Genomic DNA, 21,887 nt, shown 5'->3' with positions numbered 1-21,887 from the left:
AAACCTCCGCTATGGGACCTTGTTAGCATGCAAACTTGAGTGATCTGAACTTCTGTTCAATAGATTGTTAATACTTAAAGGTAAAGAATAATTAAAATATCAGAGTGGCGCAGCGGAAGCGTGGTGGGCCCATAACCCACAGGTACCAGGATCGAAACCTGGCTCTGATAATTTTATTTTGTGGATCCGAATTGAAAGCCCATTTTTTGCAAGAAAGCCCACTTAATTCACCTAATCATTTGTTTGGCAGTTAAGTCTATTTATTTCCACTTACTAAAATCCCCTTCTTATTATTTGAGGAGACCATTTATAAATAAACCTTTTAATCATGTGTGATTAACAAGTTTGCCATTACTTACTTGGCATCACCACAATCCATCTCACAACCTTTTTTCAAAAACCCTTTCTTGCCTAGGCTTATTACAGTCATGCCATTGCCTAAAACATATAGTATATCCTTCATTTTATGCATCTATGTACCATTATGTCTTTACAATTAATTGTGGAGAAAATCGTATTAATTGTGTGACTGTTTCGGAAATCTATAAATGGAATATTCATAAAGGCAACATTGATTATTTGACTTAATCATAAATCTATATTATTGTTTTCATAGTACATCATAAAAAGTTGACTCGAGCATGGTCATGTTAATTGGTCACGATTTTGTGATGTATCTTAACATAATGTTTTGGTCATGTTAATTGGTTACGTGTGTTGATATGAACGATAATATCAAATCCGGTAGGGTTTTTATAATGTTATACAAAATTAGTAGGATACTATGATATCAATAGTCACAATTGATAGGGTTTTGACTATATATAAACGATTCATATTTTTCTGATATTAAATTTCTTTATGATTCTTAATTATACATGCCATTTTTAAGGACTGAAAAATATAAACGATTCATAATTATGTTATTTTATAAAACTTTAGTACATGAAATTTATTTTGATGAATATTTTTTGTATTTTATGGAATATGTGACATTTATTTTGGGATAGACAATATACATTATTTTATATTGTAATATCAAAATATCGTATATAAAACATTTTGAGCAATCTTGAATATTGTAAAATACATTCAAAAAAGAATTCTATATTAAATTTCTTGCAATCCCTAAAATTTTGTAAAAATACATTTTGATTACAAAATTATCATAAATGGTGACAAACATTAAACTTGGAAATTTCTATAATTTTTTCTGATTAATTTTAAGGCGAATATCATTTTTAATATTGACTTCCTTAATTTCTGCCATATGCATATAATACTTTCTATAATTATCTAAAAATCTACGATTATAATCCTATAAGAAATTAATAGGTTAGTCTGATATATATAGTCACAACTGATAGAGTTTTGACTATATATACAATTCATATGTTTATAATATTAAATTTATTTATGATTCATAAATGATACATGATATTTTTAGGGAGTAGAAAATATAAAAGATTCATAATTATGTTCTTCTACAAAACTTTAGTAGGTGACATTTATTTTGAATATTTTTATATTTTATGGGATACATGACATTTATTTTTGGGACTGAACAATACAAAATGTTTTATATTGTAAAATAAATATCGTATATAAAAAATTATGAGCAATCTTGAAAAATTGTAAAATCCATTCAAAAAAAAAATCCATATTAATTTTCTTGCAATCCCTTAAATTTTGCAACAATACTTTTGATTACAAAATTATTATAAATGGTGAAAGATATTAAATTTGAAAATTTATATAATTATTTAGAGAACTAACCATTTTTAATGTGAACTTCCTTAATTTTCGCCATATGTGTATAATAATTTCTATAATTATCTTGAAATCTACAATTATAATCCTATACGAAATTAATAGGATAGTCTTATATATAGTCAAAATTGATAGGGTTTTGACTATATATATATGATTCATATTTTATAATATTTAATTTCTTTAGATTCATAAATAATACATGCCATTTTTAGGGACTCGAAAATATGATTATAAAACTTTGGTATATGACTTTTATTTTTATTAATATTTTTTATGGGAAATGATAACAAAGTGGGGGTTAATATAAACTGTTTTATATTGTAAAATCAAAATTTCGTAAATAAAAATTTATGAGCAATCTTGAAACATTATAAAATACATTCAAAAAGGAATTCCCTATTAAATTTCTTGCAGTCTATTAATTTTTGCAACAAAAAAAATTATTAGAAATTTTTTATAAATGGTGACATACATTAAATTTGGAAATTCATATAATTATTTCCGATTAAATTTAAGGAGAACGTCATTTTTAATGTGGATTTCTTTAATTTTTGCCCTATACATATAATACTTTATATAATTGTCTGGAAATCTAAGAACAATTAGGGATTTGCAACATTACTTTGTGGCAACATCTAGATATATCAGGTGATGAGAAAAGAGATCGAATCCAACAATCGAACTGTAGCCCCTGGTCTCGTGTTTCCTCGAAACTTTTTAGTAAAAACACTTTTTATAAATAAAAGATAAATTAGAAGAGGCTCATATGTATTTTGAATTATAATGAATATTAAGGTTCGATAAAGGGTCTATTTTAAAATTTTGAGTCTTAATAAGTCCACTAAATTTGAAAATTCATATTAGTTTCTTCTTTTTTCTATTGTTTTCCAACTTAATATTATTTACTTCAATATATTTATCTTCTTTTACAATTTTTATGTACTTCAAAACCATTATAATTTTAATGAAATATAACGATTTAACTTCAATAATAAGACAATTACTGTTTATCAACCATAATAAGGTTATCTTTATCCGGATACTTCGGTAAGCTTTTTTGTTATTTGAAAAATTTAGTAAATATCTCATTCCAAATTAGTTTTCCTTACATATCTGAATATCAATGTTACTTATGCTAATCTATTCTATGTATAATATGTCATTTTCCGTGTTTTCAATATCTATAGATTAAATTTATAATTTCTTTTAATTCTTTCATCCCGCGCAGGGCGCGGGTAATCACCTAGTATATATTATTCCCACTGAAGTTGTGTCATATAAGATTCTTACTTCTTTTAATTCAAAAAAGAAAATTCTGACTTTCAGCTTTAACCAAAAAAATATATATAGAAAAAGATTCTGACTTTCAGAAAACAAGCAAGTATCTAAACACAGTTTATAATTCATAATAATAAAAAGTGAAAATAAGTGAATCTAACACTATCTTTTTGTAGACAAATCTTCTTTACTAATGATTAGTATTAAATTCATTATTTTTCTTTGGACAAGACTTAGGTTCACCCCCTATGGTGAACTTTTAAATTCACCACTCCCCTTAAATCCAATCAAAATGCCATGTGGATAATTAAATAAAAAATATTAAATTATTAAAAAAATAGTTAAAAAGAAAAATAAAGTCAATTTTAATGATGCAAACTAAACCCTAAACCCTAAATCATAAATTCTAAACCCAAATATATACCCTAAACTCAAATTATATATCCTAAACCCAAACCATATACCCTAAACTCAAATTCTAAACCTTAAACCCAAACCATAAACCTTAAATACAAACCCTATACTCTAAATCGATCATATATCCTATACCCTAAACCCAAATCCTATACCTTAAACTGAAAACGTATATCTTAAACCTAAATTTTACACCTTAAACCCAAACCCTAAACTTAAGAATTTGGCTTTAGGATTTACGATTTGGGTTTAGGGAATAAGATTTGGGTTTAGGGTATATAGTTTGGGTTTAGGGTATAGGATTTGGGTTTAGGGTATAGGATATAGAATGGGTTTTAGGGTATAGCGTTTGGGTTTAGGGTTTAGAATTTGAGTTTTGGATATATGGTTTGGGTTTAGGGTATAAGATTTGGGTTTAGGGTATAGGTTTTGGTTTAGAATTTAAATTTAGGGTTTAGTATTTAGTTAACGTTATTAAAATTAACGTTATTTCCTTTTTAAACTATTTTTTTATAATTTAATATTTTTTATTTAATTATCTAGATGGCATTTTGATTGGTTTTAAGAAGAGTGGTGAATTTAAAGGTTCACCATAGGGGGTGAACCTAAGTCTTGTCCTTTTTCTTTCTAGTAGTCGATTATTTTAGTTAAGAAATACAGTGTATACAAGTTTGTAGATAAACTGTATTCTTTTTTGAATAATAGAATAGTTTTTCGTTGTAAAAAAAACCGTATTTTTTTAAACAAGACAAACCGTATATAATATGTTTGTTGAGTGAGCCTCTAAATTGTACAAAATTTATACTGAAAAGGTAAAATGTGACTGTATATATAGTATGTGGCAACTTTCCAGTGTGTGTCTGATGTGTGTAAATTTCAAAAGCCTTTAACAAAGCCAAACTGATGCCCAAAACTCTGATATATGACTTTGCTATGAGAAGCTATCTCTGCTTCCAACCCTATGAAGCTGCTACTCCTGTAGCTTCCTTGGGTATCAAGAGAAGAAACAATACAGGTATAGAAGTGCAAAACACTCGAATGGCTAATCCCACAAACATATTTTCAAAGGACCCTGAAGATATTCCACGAAGTAAAGACTGAAGCCAATCCTGCTCCCATGAATGACCCAACTGTGTTCCCAGGTTGTTTATCGACATCAACAACGCAAAGAGTGTTCCTTCAGTCCAGGAGGACATAGACGACCAGAAAAGATCAAAAATGGCGGGTTCAGTGACTAGAACAACTGTAAAGCTAAAGACTTTGACTGTTTCTTAGATGTCTCACTCATTACATTGGCAGCTCCGGTTATAGCTTTATTCTGCTTCTGCCATTTCCTTCTTCTTGTAGTGGACTTGTTTGTGTCTCCATATTTATCGTTGCTCATTTTGCTCTTCTTTGAAACTCGTTTGAATCCAACAGCTCGGGCAACGGTTCATTGCTAGGAGGAATCTGATAAGCCCCATCGCTGTTTGGGCATGGCATTCAGTTGAGGTTTTTGGCACCTTTCTTTACCCCCAAGAGTCTAGACATCATAATACAGATGCGTTATATCTTTATTTGAAAAATATTAGGTTTTCCTAAATATTAACTTTTATCTGGAAACGCAATATATTTAGTCTATTTTAAATTTTAGGAGTTTTCTTCATCATTTTAAATTTTAGGTTTAAAGTTATTTAACCTGAAATGAGATGACTATGATTGGCGGATACATAAATAGACGTACTGAAATAGCGTTGTTAGTGATAAACTACATGCTTTAGCGAAGACTAGATGAAACTGAGCTTCCGATGGCTATGCAGGGAGCTAGTTTGACAAGTCGAAGCATAGCTAAGTAAAAGACACAGGCATTCTCCTCTTTGTCCTTTACAAATCCGAGTAATAAAACACAGTCAGTTCTCTATCTAGGTTTTAGGAATAAAAATCCTGATATGTTTTTTTTTTTTTTTGATAAAGGGCTTGCTATAAATCCTGATATGTTAAGAGTTGTTTGTGTGCATTGTTCATTTGTTTCTCTAATATCATGCTTTAGATAACATCTTGGAAGCGTAAGAAACGGAGTAACTGAAACACGTTCAAGCGAGATCACCATGGTTTAACCTGCCTTCATCAAGCTTCTTTCTAGAAAAGAGTTTCATGCGCAGTCTTCAGGAGAAAGCGATGAAGTGAATATGTTTGGCAAGCATTGAAAATTACACCAGCTTGAGGCATATATATGTATATGTTTGTCTTGGAAAACTACTTACAAATGCAAAAAGATCTTTGGTTTCATTTGGAGGATCATTGGCTTCTTACAAACCAATGTGGGCAGATTTAAATTTTGAAACAAAACACAAAGAAGAGGAGCAACGACAGATGTAAGAAGGAGATAGACTTTTTTTTGTGCAACAAAAAGGAGACAGAAAACATGGAAAATATGGGTGTTTTCTTATATAAGAGGCTGAAATTGATTCATGCTAAACTGAAGAGAAGCTGAATCTCATGGGGGAAGGACAAATGATTAGGCATCTAGGACCCTGTACGTGAAGAGCCATTTGGCTATATGAGAGAGAGAAATTCTATAACAAACCCTATATTGTTTAATAAGATATATAGGCTCTTTGAATCTCATCAACTATATATATATATAGGGGAATTGGCCGGTATAAAAAAAAATAGGTACATAACCAAATGACCTAATTTTTCTATATACACATTTCATTTTATGTAATAATGCATTTATGCCCCTGAAACTAACTGGTCACCTACTGAAAAAAAAATCTTAATTATTTGCTGTTAAGTTATGCGTGAAACACTTTTGACCATTTTCTTCCATAGTCTACGTCATCCCCTCCCCCATCATGTGATGTCATTTGTTATTAATTTGTGAACACTGGTAGCTAACTTTAGAGATTTCTATTATGAATGCCCCATAAAACATTGAACATAAAATGCTATGGATTTTATCTTGACACCACCTGTTTCTCTTAAGAGAGTAAAAACTATCTTTAATAATTACACCTTATTATATGGTTTTTTGGAATTCTTTCATATGTCAAATCTGGTAGTAGGTCTTGGCCATTTATTCCATCAATTAAGTCTCACACCTGATGATGTCGTATTTTCACATATTTTAACAGTTTGTCTATTCTATATGAATCATGTAGAATAGAACATAATATTGTACTATTTCCATGTTTTGCTATTTAGATTAAAGTTTATATTTCTGTTTTTTTGGATTTAGTGATCAATGGTTTTAGGTTTAATATGGATGATTTAGGTTTACTCTGCAATGCACTAGGTAATTCAATGTCAGCACATAAACATTACAAAATTTGAACAATATCCTCCATCATGTTTACCTTTCTTCTATTATCCTCTATGTATTCTATATTATTTTGGGTACATAGAATAATAAGTATACACCACTCACTCTGTAACATATAATTTTCATCACATAGTATATAATAACTGGTAACCTATTAAGACTTAAGAGAATAGGCTGAATCAGATGAATTATGTATTAAATATCTAACTTTACATTATGTCAAAATCAAAGCTAGTTACCTAATTTTCACGTGATATATGGCTAGTCCATAAATTAACCTATATATATATATATATATATATATATATATATATATATATATTTGGAGAAAATTCAACTTACAAACAAGACAAAAGATATTAACTAGTATTAATATAAACAATTTTCATAACAAGAGAACATTTACATTAGCAATTTAACTAAGCCAAAAATGCACCCAAAAAAAAGGAAAACCACATGTTTTAACTAGAAAAAATACTAAGCGAGTTTTTGAATACATCATCATAGTACACATCCTTGTATTTAACAGAATCAAAATCAAATACGAACTAAAGATGAAATTAAAGAGGAATAACAATGACGGAATATGAACTAAAATGAAATTAAACACTAAAAACAATAACCAAATCTTTAGTTTAAAAAAGATTAAAGTTTATATAATATCTTTGGTTCAAAGAGACGACCAAGTTTTCATTTTTCCTGAGACTCTTATTCATAAAACAAATAAACTGAAACAAACTTAACAACATTCAAACAAGAACATCCATTCTTGAATTTGTATAAACAAAACTCGAAAACAATAAAAGATGTAATGTAAATCCGGGTAGTGCAGTCTTGAATAGATCACATTTTCAAGAATTGTGCACAACAACCTTGACATTCATTGAACTCCGTTGCAACATTTCAGATTTGGCCAATGCAAACGTCTTTCGACTTTCGTCCAAATCAAACGGCATGTGTAGCTCAACTCTTTCTAAGCGCTCACCTACGGATCGAAGCATACACTTCACTATGTTCAACTCTGTAGCGCCACCTACGAAGTTCTTCACTATAACAGTGGTTAGTGCCTCCCACAGACACCAGTATGACATGTTTTGCATCCAATATGTCTGTGGATCGATGCCAGCATATGATGATGCCGTCTGGGAAATATGAAATCATTATCGCATGGTTTAATAATATGATATATATTATATAATTCCTTTTTGAGGGTATATAATTTTACATTAAGACAACTTTACCGCAATGGGGCTTGGAGGAAGCAAATCTATAGTGAGTGTTTCCAAGTATGGGCAAGTAAGGAGAAGAAGCCGAATTCCATTGAACTCTTTCGGGTGCAATTTAGTCTTCAGCACTAAATGTTTGGTTTTCATCGGGCGAAGAAAGTGTGGATGCTCAGATCTTGGAATCACCTTACATAAGAAAAAAAATTCACTGGGTCACTTTTTTATTCTAAACATTCAATATATACAATAATTTAACGCTAAAATTTTAGGGTATCGCCCTATGTTCACTAAGAAATTACTTCAGTTAACATTACGGAAAGAAATATTGTCACCTATGTAATGCAGAATATAGGCATTGCTTGTTATATACATTCTAAAACATATTTGGGGTTTTTGATTTTCAATAACACTTTTTAAACTATTCAAGATTCAGATTTTGGTTTTAGTTTTTTCTACAAACACTTCATTAGCCAATCAATTTTTTTAACAAATAGATTTCCTAAAATTTAGGAAAAATAGTTTTTAAATGTTTTGATAATTTATGAACAAAAACAAAATAAATCAAATTATGTAGGATTTTGCACAAAATACCATTTCTACAAAAATCTCAATAATATATATTTCGCGAAGACTGTGACACACACACACACAACCTAATAAATTTCAAAAACTACTAATATCTAATCTATTTATACATCATCTATATCTTCAACATAATATCTTTTCACTAGGTACAAATTACTACCACATGGCAAAGAGTTCCAAAATTTCAAAGAACCATGAATATAAATGATCCAACACCTAATGTGAAGATGTAAATGTAAATCCAAGACGACATACCTTGAGTAGAAACGGACAGACCGTTAAGGTCGTAGCAGTTCGACGACCTTCATCAAGGAGATTATTAAGGAATTCACATATCATTCCTGCTTCTATTCCGTACGAATCGTATGATACATCATTTTTTTTCTCCGCCGCCCCGAAATCTAATTCAACTTCGCTTATGATGGTGTTCATTTGATCAAATCCGAAGCTCATAATATCTCCCCTGTACTTAAATATGTCAACTCTAGGGAGGTTAAAGATGCACATAAAGTAAAAGTCGCAGTTATAGATTGCAACTTCTCTCAAATGAACCGATGATATCTTCTCCAAATCATGTACCAAACACTCCTTCATAGTTAAACTCTCAAGCCTCGAAGTCTCTAGCAAAGGTGGCAAATCCGTCAGTTCCATCCAGCCGAAAGAGACGCTTCGGAGCTTCCCTAGCTTTGATAGTTTTGAGGGGTCAAAGTCCTTGCACGCGCAAACTTCCAACGACTCGAGAGACGTTAGATCGTAGACGCTCTGAGGGATTTTAACAACCAACTTTTCAATGTTTACGTCATTATAGGTTCTCCACACCAGGTTTGAGAAATCAAGAACCAAGCTCTTGACCCTTTTTTGGACCGCGAACGCCATCAGGGACTCGATCAGTTCCAGGTAAGGCTTCGGGTACGAGATAGAGATCCCGAACGTTTCGATGGGTTGATCACGGATTCTATCTACCAATCGACGCACGTAACCAACAAAATCAGCCCTTGCCTTAAGCCACCTTATGGGGTTTGCGTAGACAGAAGCGGTCAAGAAGTCGGATTCCTTGAAAGAAAGATCCCTCGTCTCGAGATAGAGAGATTCCCACCGCTTGGAGAGAAAATTGGTTTGAGCACGTTCCTTGAAAGACAAGAATGACATGATGAGGACCAAAAGAACATCTGGTAGATCTGACAATCTGTCTGGTTGAGCATTGGGATCCATTGTTGTAATTAAGAGAAAGTGGAGAATGTTGAAAGAAAAGAAGTGTTTGCGGATTTGATGTGATATGTTAGACGATACAGAGAGTCTTTATATATACACACTCTCAATATATTGTGAATGGAAGGGTTTTGAGTGTAGTCAACTGAGAGGTGTATCCAGTTGTATCATAGCAAAACTTCTATGACTGATATATTTGAATATAGAAATTTATATCATTCAAAAAGAAGTCTCATCGTCCAGTTGGAACGTATCTTTGACCTCCCGAAACAACAGTTTGCATGGACTCTCAGACGATAGTTATCCAAGTCTAGTTTTTCATAAATCTTTGCTTATTATTATTCTTTCATAAATCAATGAAAATTTATTAATTAAATAAACTTTTTAACTATGAACCCTTCACCATCTTTAGTTGGTAATGTTTCTTTGGCATTACACATTACTCGAACACTTAGGATAATTTAGAGGTTTTATCAGAATTAGTGCAGTTTTTTCTTGTTGTTCACTATGATGGAAACCTTTTGTGTTGTACACATTCTTTTCTCTGCTACACGTGTAAGATGGGCTGAAAACTAAGATGGAACAGCAAATAATTGAGTAAAGTCATGTAAAAATGTAATAGCAAGGAATCAGTGATTTGATTAAGAACAAATTTTAAAAATGATTGATAAGAAAAAATTAAAATAAATTTATTTATTTATAAAAGTACATAATTAAAAAGGAATCAGTGATTTATGATGTAATAGTGGAAATATATAATTTAGCAACTATTTGTCTTTCAAGAGCTTTGCAGTTTTGCACTATATTTTTGGTAAGAAGATTTTGCACTATTTGCTAATGTTAATAAATCTATCATCTATGACCTCAAGAATTGAAGCAAGATTTAGATCAACGAATAATAAATTATATGTATAATTAATTGTTTGTTGATAAAGACTCAATAAATTATATAATGATGATGTCATATTTGCTGAGTCACAAATAACCTTCTTAGCATATAAAGAGTAATTTGCAATGGAAAGTTGAACATGAGCTATGACATAAAATGTATTCTCTTCATTATATTAGTTAGGAATTATCTTTGATGACTAAGAATCTGTAGTAATGTTAAAAAAATCTACATGAAGCATTTTAAATGAGAAAAACAAACAATTGAATCTTTAAGTTCAGCGAATGGGTTAACAATTCTACCAAAATTGATGAGTCGCAAACAATTTTTATTAGTACATAAAAGAATTAAAGGATTTGATTAATTTTACCGCTATCACTCGCAAACATAGTTTTTGCGGGTGGTAATTTTATAAAAATCACAAAATTTTGTATACCACTTTAATATATTCTAAGCCTTTTAAAATCAGTAGTTGTTTCTTGTTAACATTTGCGATTTCAAAATTAAGATATGATAATTAAAATACATAGATTCATTTTGTATTTTGATTTATATTTACTAACAAAATCATAATTTATATAAAACATTAAATAAAAATGTTCACTGTAATTTTTAGACATTAATATAAATACATATAAAATATATATTCAAATCAAACCAAATATATTAAAAAAAAAACTAATGTAATCATCATAAAACTCTAAAACTTTCATCTAAACAAAATAAAAAGTAAACATAGTATTGTTATTAACTATATTAAATCAATATTTTATATTGTATCATAATAATATGATTTTAATATTTTTAGTACTAAATATTGATGATACATTATTAAACCGCTGCATTATTACATAGTCAACTAGTCATAAGTATTCTAGAAACATACCAAATTGTAACGATATCCCAATCGTATAAATTGCTTAGTAACTTTTAAAATCACATCCATCAATATCTGCGAACTCCTTCAACCACTTTGTTAAAACCATATATACCTAAAATAATTAACGACTTCAATTGGAGCTACAACTTACCATCTATTGTATTTTCATTTATCTGGAAAGTAATTTTGAATAAGTCAGTAGTTGTTTCTTGTTAACATTTGCGATATTCTAAGATATACCATTTTATACCATTTTAAGATATTCTAAACCTTTTAAAATCAGCAGTTGTTTCTTGTTAACATTTGCGATTTCAGGTGGAAATAACTAAACGAATTTTAAATAATATTAAACTAATATTTCAAAATTAAGATATTATAAATAAAATATATAGATTCATTTTGATTTGTATTTACTAATAAAATCATAATTTATATTACAAAAACTTTAAATAAAAATGTTCACTATAACTTTTAGACATTAATATAAGTACATATAAAAATATATTCAAACCAAAGCAAATATATTTTTAAAAATCTAATGTAATCATCATAAAATCTAAAACTTTCATCTAAACAAAATAAAAAGTAAACATAGTATTGTTATTAACTATATTAAATAAATAGTTTATATTGTATCATAATAATATGATTTTAATATTTTAGTACTAAATATTGATAATATATTATTAAACCGCTGTATTATTACATAGTCAACTAGTCATAAGTATTCTAGAAACATACCAAATTGTAACGATATGCCAATCATATAATTTGCTTGATAACTTTTAAAATCACATACATCAGTATCTGCGAACTCCTTCAACCACTGTGTTAAAACCATATATACCCAAAATAATTAACGACTTCAATTGGAGCTACAACTTACCATCTATTGTATTTTCATTTTTTTTTGGAAAGTGATTTTGAATAAGTCAGTTCAAGATTCGTAGATCAAAAGTTCTGTTATCATTAATAAATTGATTTACTAAACAAGTTTTGATTTATGAAAATAATTATTTGAACATTTAAGTAAAAAAATATAATATCTTATAAATAAAATAACGACAATATTTTTTTTGTAATAAGGCTTTCAGTTAAAATGCATAAAAATACAAGTATGAGTTTTAGCTCATAAGTTTGGAAAATTTTGCAACAAGCATAAAATTAAAGAACCCTAGAAGAAGATCCATATTTGAATCTTAAAAGAACAGAAATAGAAAGACACTAACTAGCGGATGTGGTTCCCTCGACTATATAGAAAGTTTACTATTTACTATTTACTATTTAAAAAAATTCTTGTAATTATTAGAGTATAACGATAATTTCTTCTAAATGATTAAATGATTAATATATATATATATACTCTCAAAATTTCTTCACTGACACTGACCATTTTAATAAAGTAAAAGAGTAAATAGTACTTTTTATAAACTTTAATATATTTTCATCATAAATTTTAAATTTTTATAATTTAAAATAAACTGAAATTTAAAAAAAGATATAATGCTTTAATAGATCTTAGTTTGTTTTTAATTATTTGATCAGCGATATAGTTATATTAAAATTATTTTGAATAAATAAATAAACCATACAAAAACTTAAAATGTTATTCATATTTCATAACCTGTGATTTGATTGGTTTTTGGTTATTATCTACAAATGATGCGCCTACGGATGGTATCCGCTGTTGACATTTTGTAGCAATCATAAAGTTGCTAAATCAGAGACTGGTTTCTGTTAGCATTATGGTTACGGATGATAGTGAATATATAAATAAATGTAATTTTAAAATATTAAATTAAATTTTAATTTAAAATATTGTAAATAAAAATATATCGATACATTTTTATTTTGTTTTTTATTCAGTAACAATGTCATCATTTAGATTATAAAAACTTTAAATCAAAATGTTCACCTAATATTTTAGATATTAATAAATATAAAAATATAAAAACATATACATACTCTCTCTGTACCATTTTAAATGGTGTTTAAGGTTTTTACACAAAAATAAAAAAATACAAATTTATATGCAATTTATCTTGATTACATAAAATTGCATTAAATAAAATCAGTCTAACCAATAAAATAAATTTGTAGTATTTTTTAATTGGTTGCAAATTTTTGTTGATATTAAATTTTATCTAGAAATGTGAAAACATAACTTATTGTGAAACAAAATAAAAATGCTTAAACATCACTTAAAATGGTACGGATGAAGTATATAAACCAAACAAAATATTCTTTAAAGAAAGTCTGATTTAAATCTTCGTAACAAAATTATTTTGAAATTAGAATTTTGATCTAAATTATAAAAAAGTAATACTGTATTAGTTATATTAAATTAATAATTTTTATATTTTATACTGCTAAATGATTATTGGACCAATATTGCAGTTGATATTTAACCAGTCATAATATTTTATAAACACGCTAATTTTAAACATGTATATGTTTTACAAATTGCTTAATGACCTTCTGTGTTGCTTGTCTTCAGTTTAATCTAGAAGATTGATATTGTTCTCATAGTCTTTTGTTCTGTACTGTAAAATATGTTGTTTACTTCGTATCGTCTTCACCTGCTCTGTTGCATTTTATTTGTAAGTTTCGCGGTTAGAGGGAATAATCCCAGCACTGGAGACCTCTCACGTGCTAGCTCACCTCGAGAAGCTATGTCCGAGGTTATCAAACGGAACCAGAGTCGTGTTTAACTTCAGTGGAAGAGGAGATAAAGATGTTCAAACGTTGGTTTTTTTTTGTCACTTTGATGTTCAAACGTTGGTTAAATGTCTCTTTTACCTGTTTTCTACGAAAGCTCAGTTTTGCATATACAAGCAAGGCACAAGCATGATATGCTGTCTGCTACTGTCGTGTGCAGCTTGTGATCTTAACTAATATAAATAAAAAGGTGGTGACTTTGATGAACAAATTAATAAACAAATAAGCAAAATGAGATATAGAGAATCTCCTTTCAGTATAATTCTTCACTGAACATATCTCTGCCTCTTCTGAAATCCTAAAAGACATCTATTTTCTATTTATCTCTGCCACCGAACCAAATCTAATGCCTCTGCTTTATTCCCAAACATCATCATTACTTAACTAACAACAAAATTCATACCTTATAATTATAAGCATTCTTTCTTTTAGAATACTTTTTACAAATGATGATGAATATTACTAAAAATTATACTTATATGATAACTTCAGAAGAATTAACAACTACTTAACTAAAATTATGGTACTTATTCATGTAACTTCAATGAATAAGATCAAGAAACAGGAAGATAAATGAGCTGGAGTGAAATCATTCTCTCTATATATTGAAATAGTTCTCTCATATTTGAAAAGAGACTATAGGGGAAATTTGTATGTCCCACTTTAGTTACAAAGAGGTAATCTTTCTAATTTTCCCCCAAATTCAAACACTTTAAATCCCAAAAAGCTCAATTTTTTTTTTTAAACTGCCTGTCACACTAACATTGTCGTCTCCAATCTCATTATTATTAAGGAAAAAAAATCTACGTGAAGCTCTTTTCCCCCGGATTTTAACCGAAATCACGAGCTCAGCATCGGACTGGAGCACTCCCATATATTGCCCATCAAAGCTTTGCCTGCAGGACACGCAAAAAAAACCGTGATAAAGTATCATCAGGATACCATGATTTTTTATGATGTTGAACAGAGTGATATTTAGTCTATTCATATGGCTAAAGGGTCATCATGTGGCTGTAAAGCGAAGCCAAGAGACAGCTTGTGTGCGGTGTGGTTTTACCTGGGAATACAAGAAGGTGCCGAGGATAGCAATGGCAGCTCCGAGAGCGTTAACGGGCTGGACAGGAGTGCGGAAGATAATGATGGAGGAGACGATGACTGAGATACGCTTCATGGTGTTACCCACACTAAACGTCAAGGGAGAGATTTGGTCTAAAGACATGTAAGACACCTGGTTGTAGAGGTGATAGAACACACTCTGCGCAGCCACCCACCTACAACATTTGATAGAAAGAATGTGAGATGAGATGTTTTCATAGACATAATAACTAAAAGACTCTTAAATAATTCGGATAAAAACAGATATTCTGAGAGATAAAGACAAGAACTTGATTAAATGGGTTAGGAACAGGACAAGGCTACATCTAACAGGACAAAACATCAAACCGAAACTTTGAGTTTAAAAAGAGTTTGTAAGAGATTTTAAGAGGGAAATTACCCGACAAACTGAGGTCCGATGTCTGAGAGAGCCTTTTGCCAGCCATCGATCCACATCTGAGGTCCTTCAACCGCAATAGCAAAGGGCGTAAGGATCAAGAGAGATAACATTGAGAGACAAGCGTAGTAGTTCATTCCGCTCACAGACTTTCCCTTCATTCCCTTCTTTGAGAAGATGTTACGGAACACGAATGCCAAATTCGAGATCATCGCTCCCATGAAACCTAAGACCCAAAACAGAAAGATTACAATGACTTATAGAAGCTTAGCTTAACCCTTGAGGATTGTGAAGACAAAACATAACAATGGAGTGTGTCTAGAATATATATATATATATATATATATATATATTTATTACCAATCATGTTGAAGTTAAGCTCAGTAAGGGCAGAGAGAGCACAACCACCGATGATCGGAATGAGGGAGAGGTAAACCGAAGCAGGGAACGTTTCACCCAAAAGGAACCTGGAGACAAGAACGCTGAACGCTGGCTCACCACTCTTGATGATGTGTGTGAAGGAAACCGCAACCTTTGACATGCTCACCGTCGCAGCCACGTGACCAATTGTGTGTGCCACAGCAACCTATAATCAATCCAATAAAAAAAAACACTTTTACTACAACCAATTATCAAAAAAAAAACTACTTCAAAACCTGAATGATTTTTACTAGAAGCTAAAAGACAACATGCTGATCTCAGAACTTAGCTATGAAATTTCATATTTATATTATAACAAAATAACAAGATTCAGCAGCTTATAAACTAACACAGCAAAAAAAAAACATCACTTTCTTCTCTCTCTCTCTACTAGGTAGCAAACAAAACTATGCATATCGGCTCAGGTAATAACAAAACAACAATCGATTTCACCATAAACCTCAATACCCATCATCCTAAACATCGATATCTAACATAAAGTTTCCACCTTTACGTAAACCCCCAAAAAAAAGTTTCCAACTTTATTTCTCTAAGTCTAAGCAAAGACCCACCAACTTTTTTTCCGACAAACCCACTTACCGGAAAAAGTGTTTTCCAGAAATCAAAATCAGTTTTGGGAGTCTCAACGACGCCAACAGCCCAAGAGACGAGCATCATCAACGAACCGGCGGCGAGAGAGAGCGTGGAGGTAAGCCATGGATAAGGGTAAGCGTTCAACACCTTCTTGTTGTATATGTTGAACACAACGTTCAAAGCCCACCAAGTGGCGAAGTAGATACCGATCTTCGCTTTCTTCGCCGCCTCCGGCTTCGTTTCGACGTCGACCGGCTGAGGCTCTGATTTATCGGCTTCGTAGGCAGAGCATCTCACCGGAGAGTTTGCTCTCAGAGAAGAGAGGTGCAAGGGCTTGGAGAGGGTTAAAACGGTGCGTTTTGGAAGCGCAGTCGATGGGAAGGAGAGGGAAAGAGGAGAGGAGGTTGGGTTCCGTCGTGAAAGTGGAGTGGGGAATCCGATCTTAGCAGAGAGAGTCTGCTTCGCCGATAAAACCATGGCCGGAATGAATAGAAAGTAAATTAAAAAAAGAAGCTTTTTCGTCGAATTAAAATAAAAAGAATATTAAAGCTTAGATGTCGGAGAACTTTTGTTAAAGTAGGAAAGAGGATCAAAGTGTTTTGACCTGGAAAGATTTTGTTTGCAATGTTTATAGGGAAAGAGAATTTATATGTTTAGTACACGAACTATGGGTGCAGTAGTACACGAACGCTACTGTCTTTTTATGTTCTTTAGTTGTTTGCCTACTTTTTCGAGAAAATTTTGTTATTTGTTGACAAAATACAATTCAGAAATAAAGTTATTGCGTATTTTTCAAATTACTAAAATTTCTATGATTTGTTTTGATTTGTTTCTAATTTGCGTCGATCTTACGATTTGATTAGAGGCGGCTTTGAACTATATCAGTAACGTGGAATTTACATAAGGAAACAGAGAGCGAATCTACAAATCGAGGGGGAGGAATATGCGATTATTCCAATAACAAATTATAGAATTAGTAAAAAGTTGAAGTAACCAAACTATTGAATGGTTTTGTTGATGGAAGATAGCATAATCTAATATTCAATTTAATATTTAAAGTAATTTAATTTTATTAAGCTTTTAAATATTTTGGGAAATAGATAAACTACTATAATAATAAATATATTTTCAGAAAAATTAAACAATAAACTTTACATTTTTATACTTGTAGATTTTACACCAACCAAATACTTTAAAATCTACTGTATAGAAGGTTTCAATAAAATAAATTTATGCTGAATAACAAAAGAATAATAGTTTTAATGAAAATCATTCCAGATTACAAATTAAATAACTTACATATGATATTATTTATGTGATATAAATTACTTAAATAAAAACAAAGTTAGCGTGTGTAAGGTTTAAATTAAAGAAAAAAAAAAGGAAACCAGCAAAAAAAGTCGTTTTCTCTTCTAATTCGATTAATTTTAGTATTCTTGAGTATAAAAAGAGAGAGCGAAATCTTGTTAAAAAAAAAAGAGAGAGAGAGAAATCGATTTTGGTCTTAACCAAACCGACTCAAATCAAGCCAATATCAATTTTGGGTAGGCCTAACATTTAACGGTACGTGACGTCAACAACAGACAGCTCCTCCCTCTCTCTCTCTCTCTTTGAATTCGTTTTCTAATTAGGGGATTAGAAGACAATTAAAGATAGAGATCAAAGAGCTTGACCAAACGATCCCACCTCATATCCACCATCAAAAGTCATTGCTTCTCCAAACACCATCCAATTGAAAAAAAAAACAAATGAAATGTAAAGAGGAAACAAATGATTACGTAACACATTGCAACAACCCAAACAAGAAAAGTTCTTTTGTCTTTGATCTGGACCCCCCTCTTAAGATCTCTACTTTGTCTTCTTCTCTTTTCTTTCTCAGTTTGACAAAGAGAGAATCAATCTTTTGAGAGGGTGCCAGTTTTTTTCTTCTCTTCTCCAATTTTATTTGTTTGTCTCTCTGTTTTTCCCATTTTCTTATATTTTGTTGGGATTGAAAAAAAAACTTCCAGAAATGTGGGGAGCCCCAGCAGAACCAGCAGATTCATATTACCAGATTCGCCCCGAGTGTACTGATGTCCCCAATACCAAATTCAAGATCAAAGTATCCTTCCTTTCCCTTATGTCTCATCTTATTAAATGTTTGATTAGTATTTGGATTGGTTTCTGCTGTCTTTGCTGACTTTGTTTTCTTTTATATCATAGGACATTATTTTGTGTTGTTTTTATGCTGGAACTTTTACCATATTATTAGGTGTCATCATGTGTTTGATGGAAAAGGCTTCTTGAACGACCTATGGCATGTTTACGTAGGAATATTGATTTTATTAGTGCTTGTTAATTAGGTTGATCTTCTCATGATTGTGTTTAGAGAAAGGTAGATTTCTCATTGGATTTTGGAGATTTTGTATGCCTTTGTTAGGTGAATGTACTCTTTATTGTTTTGGATAAAGATCAGACTAGAGATAATAGAATTCATTACTAGTTATTTGGCAATTAGTAATGCTATGTTATTGATATTAGCGCTATTCTAGTTTCATATATTCAGCAGATGATCTTTGCTTACACATGATTATGTCTAGAGAAAGTCAGAGTCTCAATTGCTGACACTACTTTTCTTTTTCTTCAATTATGATTGTGTGCAGCCTGGTAAAACTCTAAGTGTAAGAAAATGGCAAGCTGCGTTTACACAAGAAGGATCCCTCGATATGGGCAAGACTCTAAACCGAATCCAACGAGGGGTAAAGTCTCTAAACATTGTTTGCAAACTAGATTTGTTCTAAACATACAAAACCCACTTGAATAACTCATAGTGTTAGCCTTATATACCCAAACCCGTTTGCTTGCTTTCTTGATTGGGTGTATATCTAGGGGATCCATCCAACGATTAGAGGAGAAGTGTGGGAGTTCTTACTTGGTTGTTATGATCCGAAGAGCACATTTGAAGAAAGAGAGCAAATCCGGCAACGTAGAAGGTGATGATGATTGTCTTTCTTGCATTAATCTTCTTACTTATAAAAGTACTAGTACGTGTTCTCTTTCAGGTCCCAGTATGCTTCTTGGAAGCAGGAATGCAAACAAATGTTTCCGGTCATCGGAAGTGGTGGATTCATTACCGCGCCTGTGATCACCGAGAAGGGTCAACCCATTCTCGATCCTCTTGTGCTACAAGAAACAAACTTAGGTAACACAAAGTTTTGTATCTCTTCTTATGCTTAAGAACCTCATGATATGGTAAAACTAAGATTTTTTTTATTATAGGTGAAAATTCAGATTTCTTCAAGGAGCTTGAAAGCAGAGGACCTTTGGACAAGAAAGTTATCCAATGGATGCTAACACTTCACCAGATAGGTCTTGATGTAAACCGCACGGATAGGACATTGGTGTTCTACGAGAAGAAGGAGAATTTGTCTAAGCTTTGGGACATTCTAGCCCTGTACGCCTGGATAGACGACGACGTTGGGTATTGCCAAGGTAAAAAAAAAGCCTTTAGACTCAAGAGTAGAATTTTTTGTTCTATGCCCTGAAAAAAATTGGTTGGTTCTTGTGGAACAGGAATGAGTGATCTTTGTTCACCAATGATAATGCTTCTTGAAGACGAAGCTGATGCTTTTTGGTGTTTTGAAAGATTGATGCGAAGATTGGTACGTTACCACCTCTCTGTTGTTTTATTTATATGTTTGTTCTTGAGTCTTGACACTCTCTTTTGTAAAGCGAGGAAACTTCCGGAGCACGGGAAGATCAGTTGGAGTTGAAGCACAGCTTACTCATTTGGCTTCTATCACTCAGATCATTGACCCCAAACTTCACCACCACTTAGGTAAGTAAAACCTTTCTCGCCCTCACTTTTAGCCTATATGTTTGAGCCTTAGAGGAGATCTTATCATGAAAATGCAGAGAACTTGGGAGGAGGTGACTATCTCTTTGCGATCCGGATGATAATGGTACAGTTTAGAAGAGAGTTCTCTTTCTGCGACTCCTTGTATCTCTGGGAGGTAAACTGTTTATAATAAACTCAGAAACATTCTTTCTTGAACCGCACGCTAATAAAGACTTTTTTTCTGTGAGCACAGATGATGTGGGCATTAGAGTATGATCCTGAGATGTATTCTCTGTACGAGGAGCCTGAGTTCGAGGGAGAGAAAACGGAAGGTTCCTCGAAAGGTAAACCGAAGTCGATAAAACAATGTGGGAAGTACGAGAGAGAGAACATGAAGAACGGTGGGAATAGCGCAGAAGGTCCTTTGCCTATTTCGGTGTTCTTGGTGGCTAGTGTTTTGAAGGACAAGAGTTCTAAGCTTATGACCGAAGCTCGAGGACTCGATGATGTTGTTAAGGTAATGAATGACGAGAGATCTCACAGTGTTTTTGTTTCTTTATTAACAGCTTTCTTTTTCAATTAATAAACCACACATTTGTTTGTTTTGCTTAGATCTTAAACGACATAACGGGTAACTTGGATGCTAAGAAAGCCTGTGCTGGTGCAATGAAACTTCACAAGAAGTATCTAAAAAGGTTTTTAGACATTTTCCTTTAGTCTCTTAGAGTTGTTTCTGTCACAAGTTTCTACTGATATTACTCACAATGAAACTTCTTCAGCTGTCTTTTAAGTCTCTATAATCGTTTTCGTTTTTGTTATTATAGCAGGCCAAGAAATAGCATTGGAGAAGATTCATGAGTAAAGCCTTTTTGTATATTGTTTTTTTTACGTATCTGATGACTCACAAAATCCGGCGACAAACAGTTACTGGTCAGAGAGATTTATGATCCCTTGGGCGACAAGCATTCCCTAAATTACACAGCACACAACCTTTTCGTTGCAAAGTCTTCATACAAACCCATGTTGTAATATTTGATGTAAAAAGCCTTGTGTTCTCTTTTTTTTTTTATGTTTTGTATTATTAACAACACAAAGGGAAAAAGTAAAAGCACAGAAAAATTATCTTCCTCCTGGATTGTAAACTCATTGTTGTATTCATAAGTCGGATTATGTAAATAAAGATTATTTTTTTATCGTCTTCAGGATAACGCTTGAGCCGTCACGTTTTTTTTTTTATCCTAGGGTCTAATTCAATATACCAGTCCTGGTAGTGGCTAGTCGTCTTTCT

At 31.5% G+C, this 21,887-nt stretch overlaps 3 protein-coding genes across 5 annotated transcripts; 1 reads left to right on the top strand and 2 right to left on the bottom strand.

The window, feature by feature from the left end:
- Positions 1–7,913: 7,913 nt before the first annotated feature.
- Positions 7,914–9,837, bottom strand: LOC108846973 (putative F-box/LRR-repeat protein At5g54820). The gene is made up of 2 exons (XM_018620147.2): positions 8,836–9,837; positions 7,914–8,181 (listed from the first exon to the last, which is right to left on the bottom strand). Exons 1-2 carry the CDS (start codon positions 9,790–9,792, stop codon positions 7,996–7,998), a joined length of 1,143 nt encoding a protein of 380 aa, XP_018475649.2. The 5' UTR covers positions 9,793–9,837; the 3' UTR covers positions 7,914–7,995.
- Positions 9,838–14,855: 5,018 nt separating this feature from the next.
- Positions 14,856–17,465, bottom strand: LOC130509527 (glucose-6-phosphate/phosphate translocator 1, chloroplastic-like). The gene is made up of 5 exons (XM_057005661.1): positions 16,789–17,465; positions 16,129–16,354; positions 15,772–15,994; positions 15,334–15,547; positions 14,856–15,172 (listed from the first exon to the last, which is right to left on the bottom strand). The coding sequence occupies exons 1-5, from the start codon at positions 17,257–17,259 to the stop codon at positions 15,161–15,163; spliced, it is 1,146 nt and encodes a 381-aa protein (XP_056861641.1). The 5' UTR covers positions 17,260–17,465; the 3' UTR covers positions 14,856–15,160.
- A 994-nt stretch (positions 17,466–18,459) lies between these two features.
- On the top strand, positions 18,460–21,801 carry LOC108846359 (uncharacterized). Of its 3 annotated transcripts, none has more exons than XM_057004961.1 (11): positions 18,460–18,693; positions 18,792–18,883; positions 19,425–19,520; positions 19,651–19,754; positions 19,824–19,963; positions 20,041–20,253; positions 20,335–20,423; positions 20,494–20,599; positions 20,677–20,774; positions 20,853–21,116; positions 21,212–21,316. In XM_057004961.1, the coding sequence occupies exons 2-11, from the start codon at positions 18,794–18,796 to the stop codon at positions 21,314–21,316; spliced, it is 1,305 nt and encodes a 434-aa protein (XP_056860941.1). In that variant the 5' UTR covers positions 18,460–18,693; positions 18,792–18,793. The 3 variants fall into 3 exon arrangements, with proteins under 3 accessions (XP_056860941.1, XP_018475094.2, XP_056860942.1); XM_057004962.1 differs by adding an exon at positions 21,422–21,801 and having other exon boundaries at positions 18,462–18,883; positions 21,212–21,293; XM_018619592.2 differs by having other exon boundaries at positions 18,461–18,883.
- The last annotated feature ends 86 nt before the right edge of the window (positions 21,802–21,887 follow it).

Source organism: Raphanus sativus, chromosome 3, assembly GCF_000801105.2.
Source record: "Raphanus sativus cultivar WK10039 chromosome 3, ASM80110v3, whole genome shotgun sequence".
Lineage (NCBI taxonomy): Eukaryota > Viridiplantae > Streptophyta > Magnoliopsida > Brassicales > Brassicaceae > Raphanus > Raphanus sativus.
Note: the sequence above shows the minus strand (reverse complement) of the source record. Positions and strands in the feature narration are given on the sequence as shown.

Bases quoted from the DNA above. Each gene is read 5' to 3' on its own strand.
- LOC108846973 (XM_018620147.2), bottom strand. From the start codon at position 9,792: ATGGATCCCAATGCTCAACCAGACAGATTGTCAGATCTACCAGATGTT. The intron at 8,182-8,835 runs GTATGTCGTCTT...TTCTTATGTAAG, and splicing joins TCTGTCCGTTTCTACTCAAG to GTGATTCCAAGATCTGAGCA.
- LOC130509527 (XM_057005661.1), bottom strand. From the start codon at position 17,259: ATGGTTTTATCGGCGAAGCAGACTCTCTCTGCTAAGATCGGATTCCCC. The intron at 16,355-16,788 runs GTAAGTGGGTTT...GATTGATTATAG, and splicing joins TCTGGAAAACACTTTTTCCG to GTTGCTGTGGCACACACAAT. The intron at 15,548-15,771 runs GTAATTTCCCTC...CAAATGTTGTAG, and splicing joins ATCGGACCTCAGTTTGTCGG to GTGGGTGGCTGCGCAGAGTG.
- LOC108846359 (XM_057004961.1), top strand. From the start codon at position 18,794: ATGTGGGGAGCCCCAGCAGAACCAGCAGATTCATATTACCAGATTCGC. The intron at 19,755-19,823 runs GTGATGATGATT...GTTCTCTTTCAG, and splicing joins CAAATCCGGCAACGTAGAAG to GTCCCAGTATGCTTCTTGGA. The intron at 20,424-20,493 runs GTACGTTACCAC...TCTTTTGTAAAG, and splicing joins AAAGATTGATGCGAAGATTG to CGAGGAAACTTCCGGAGCAC.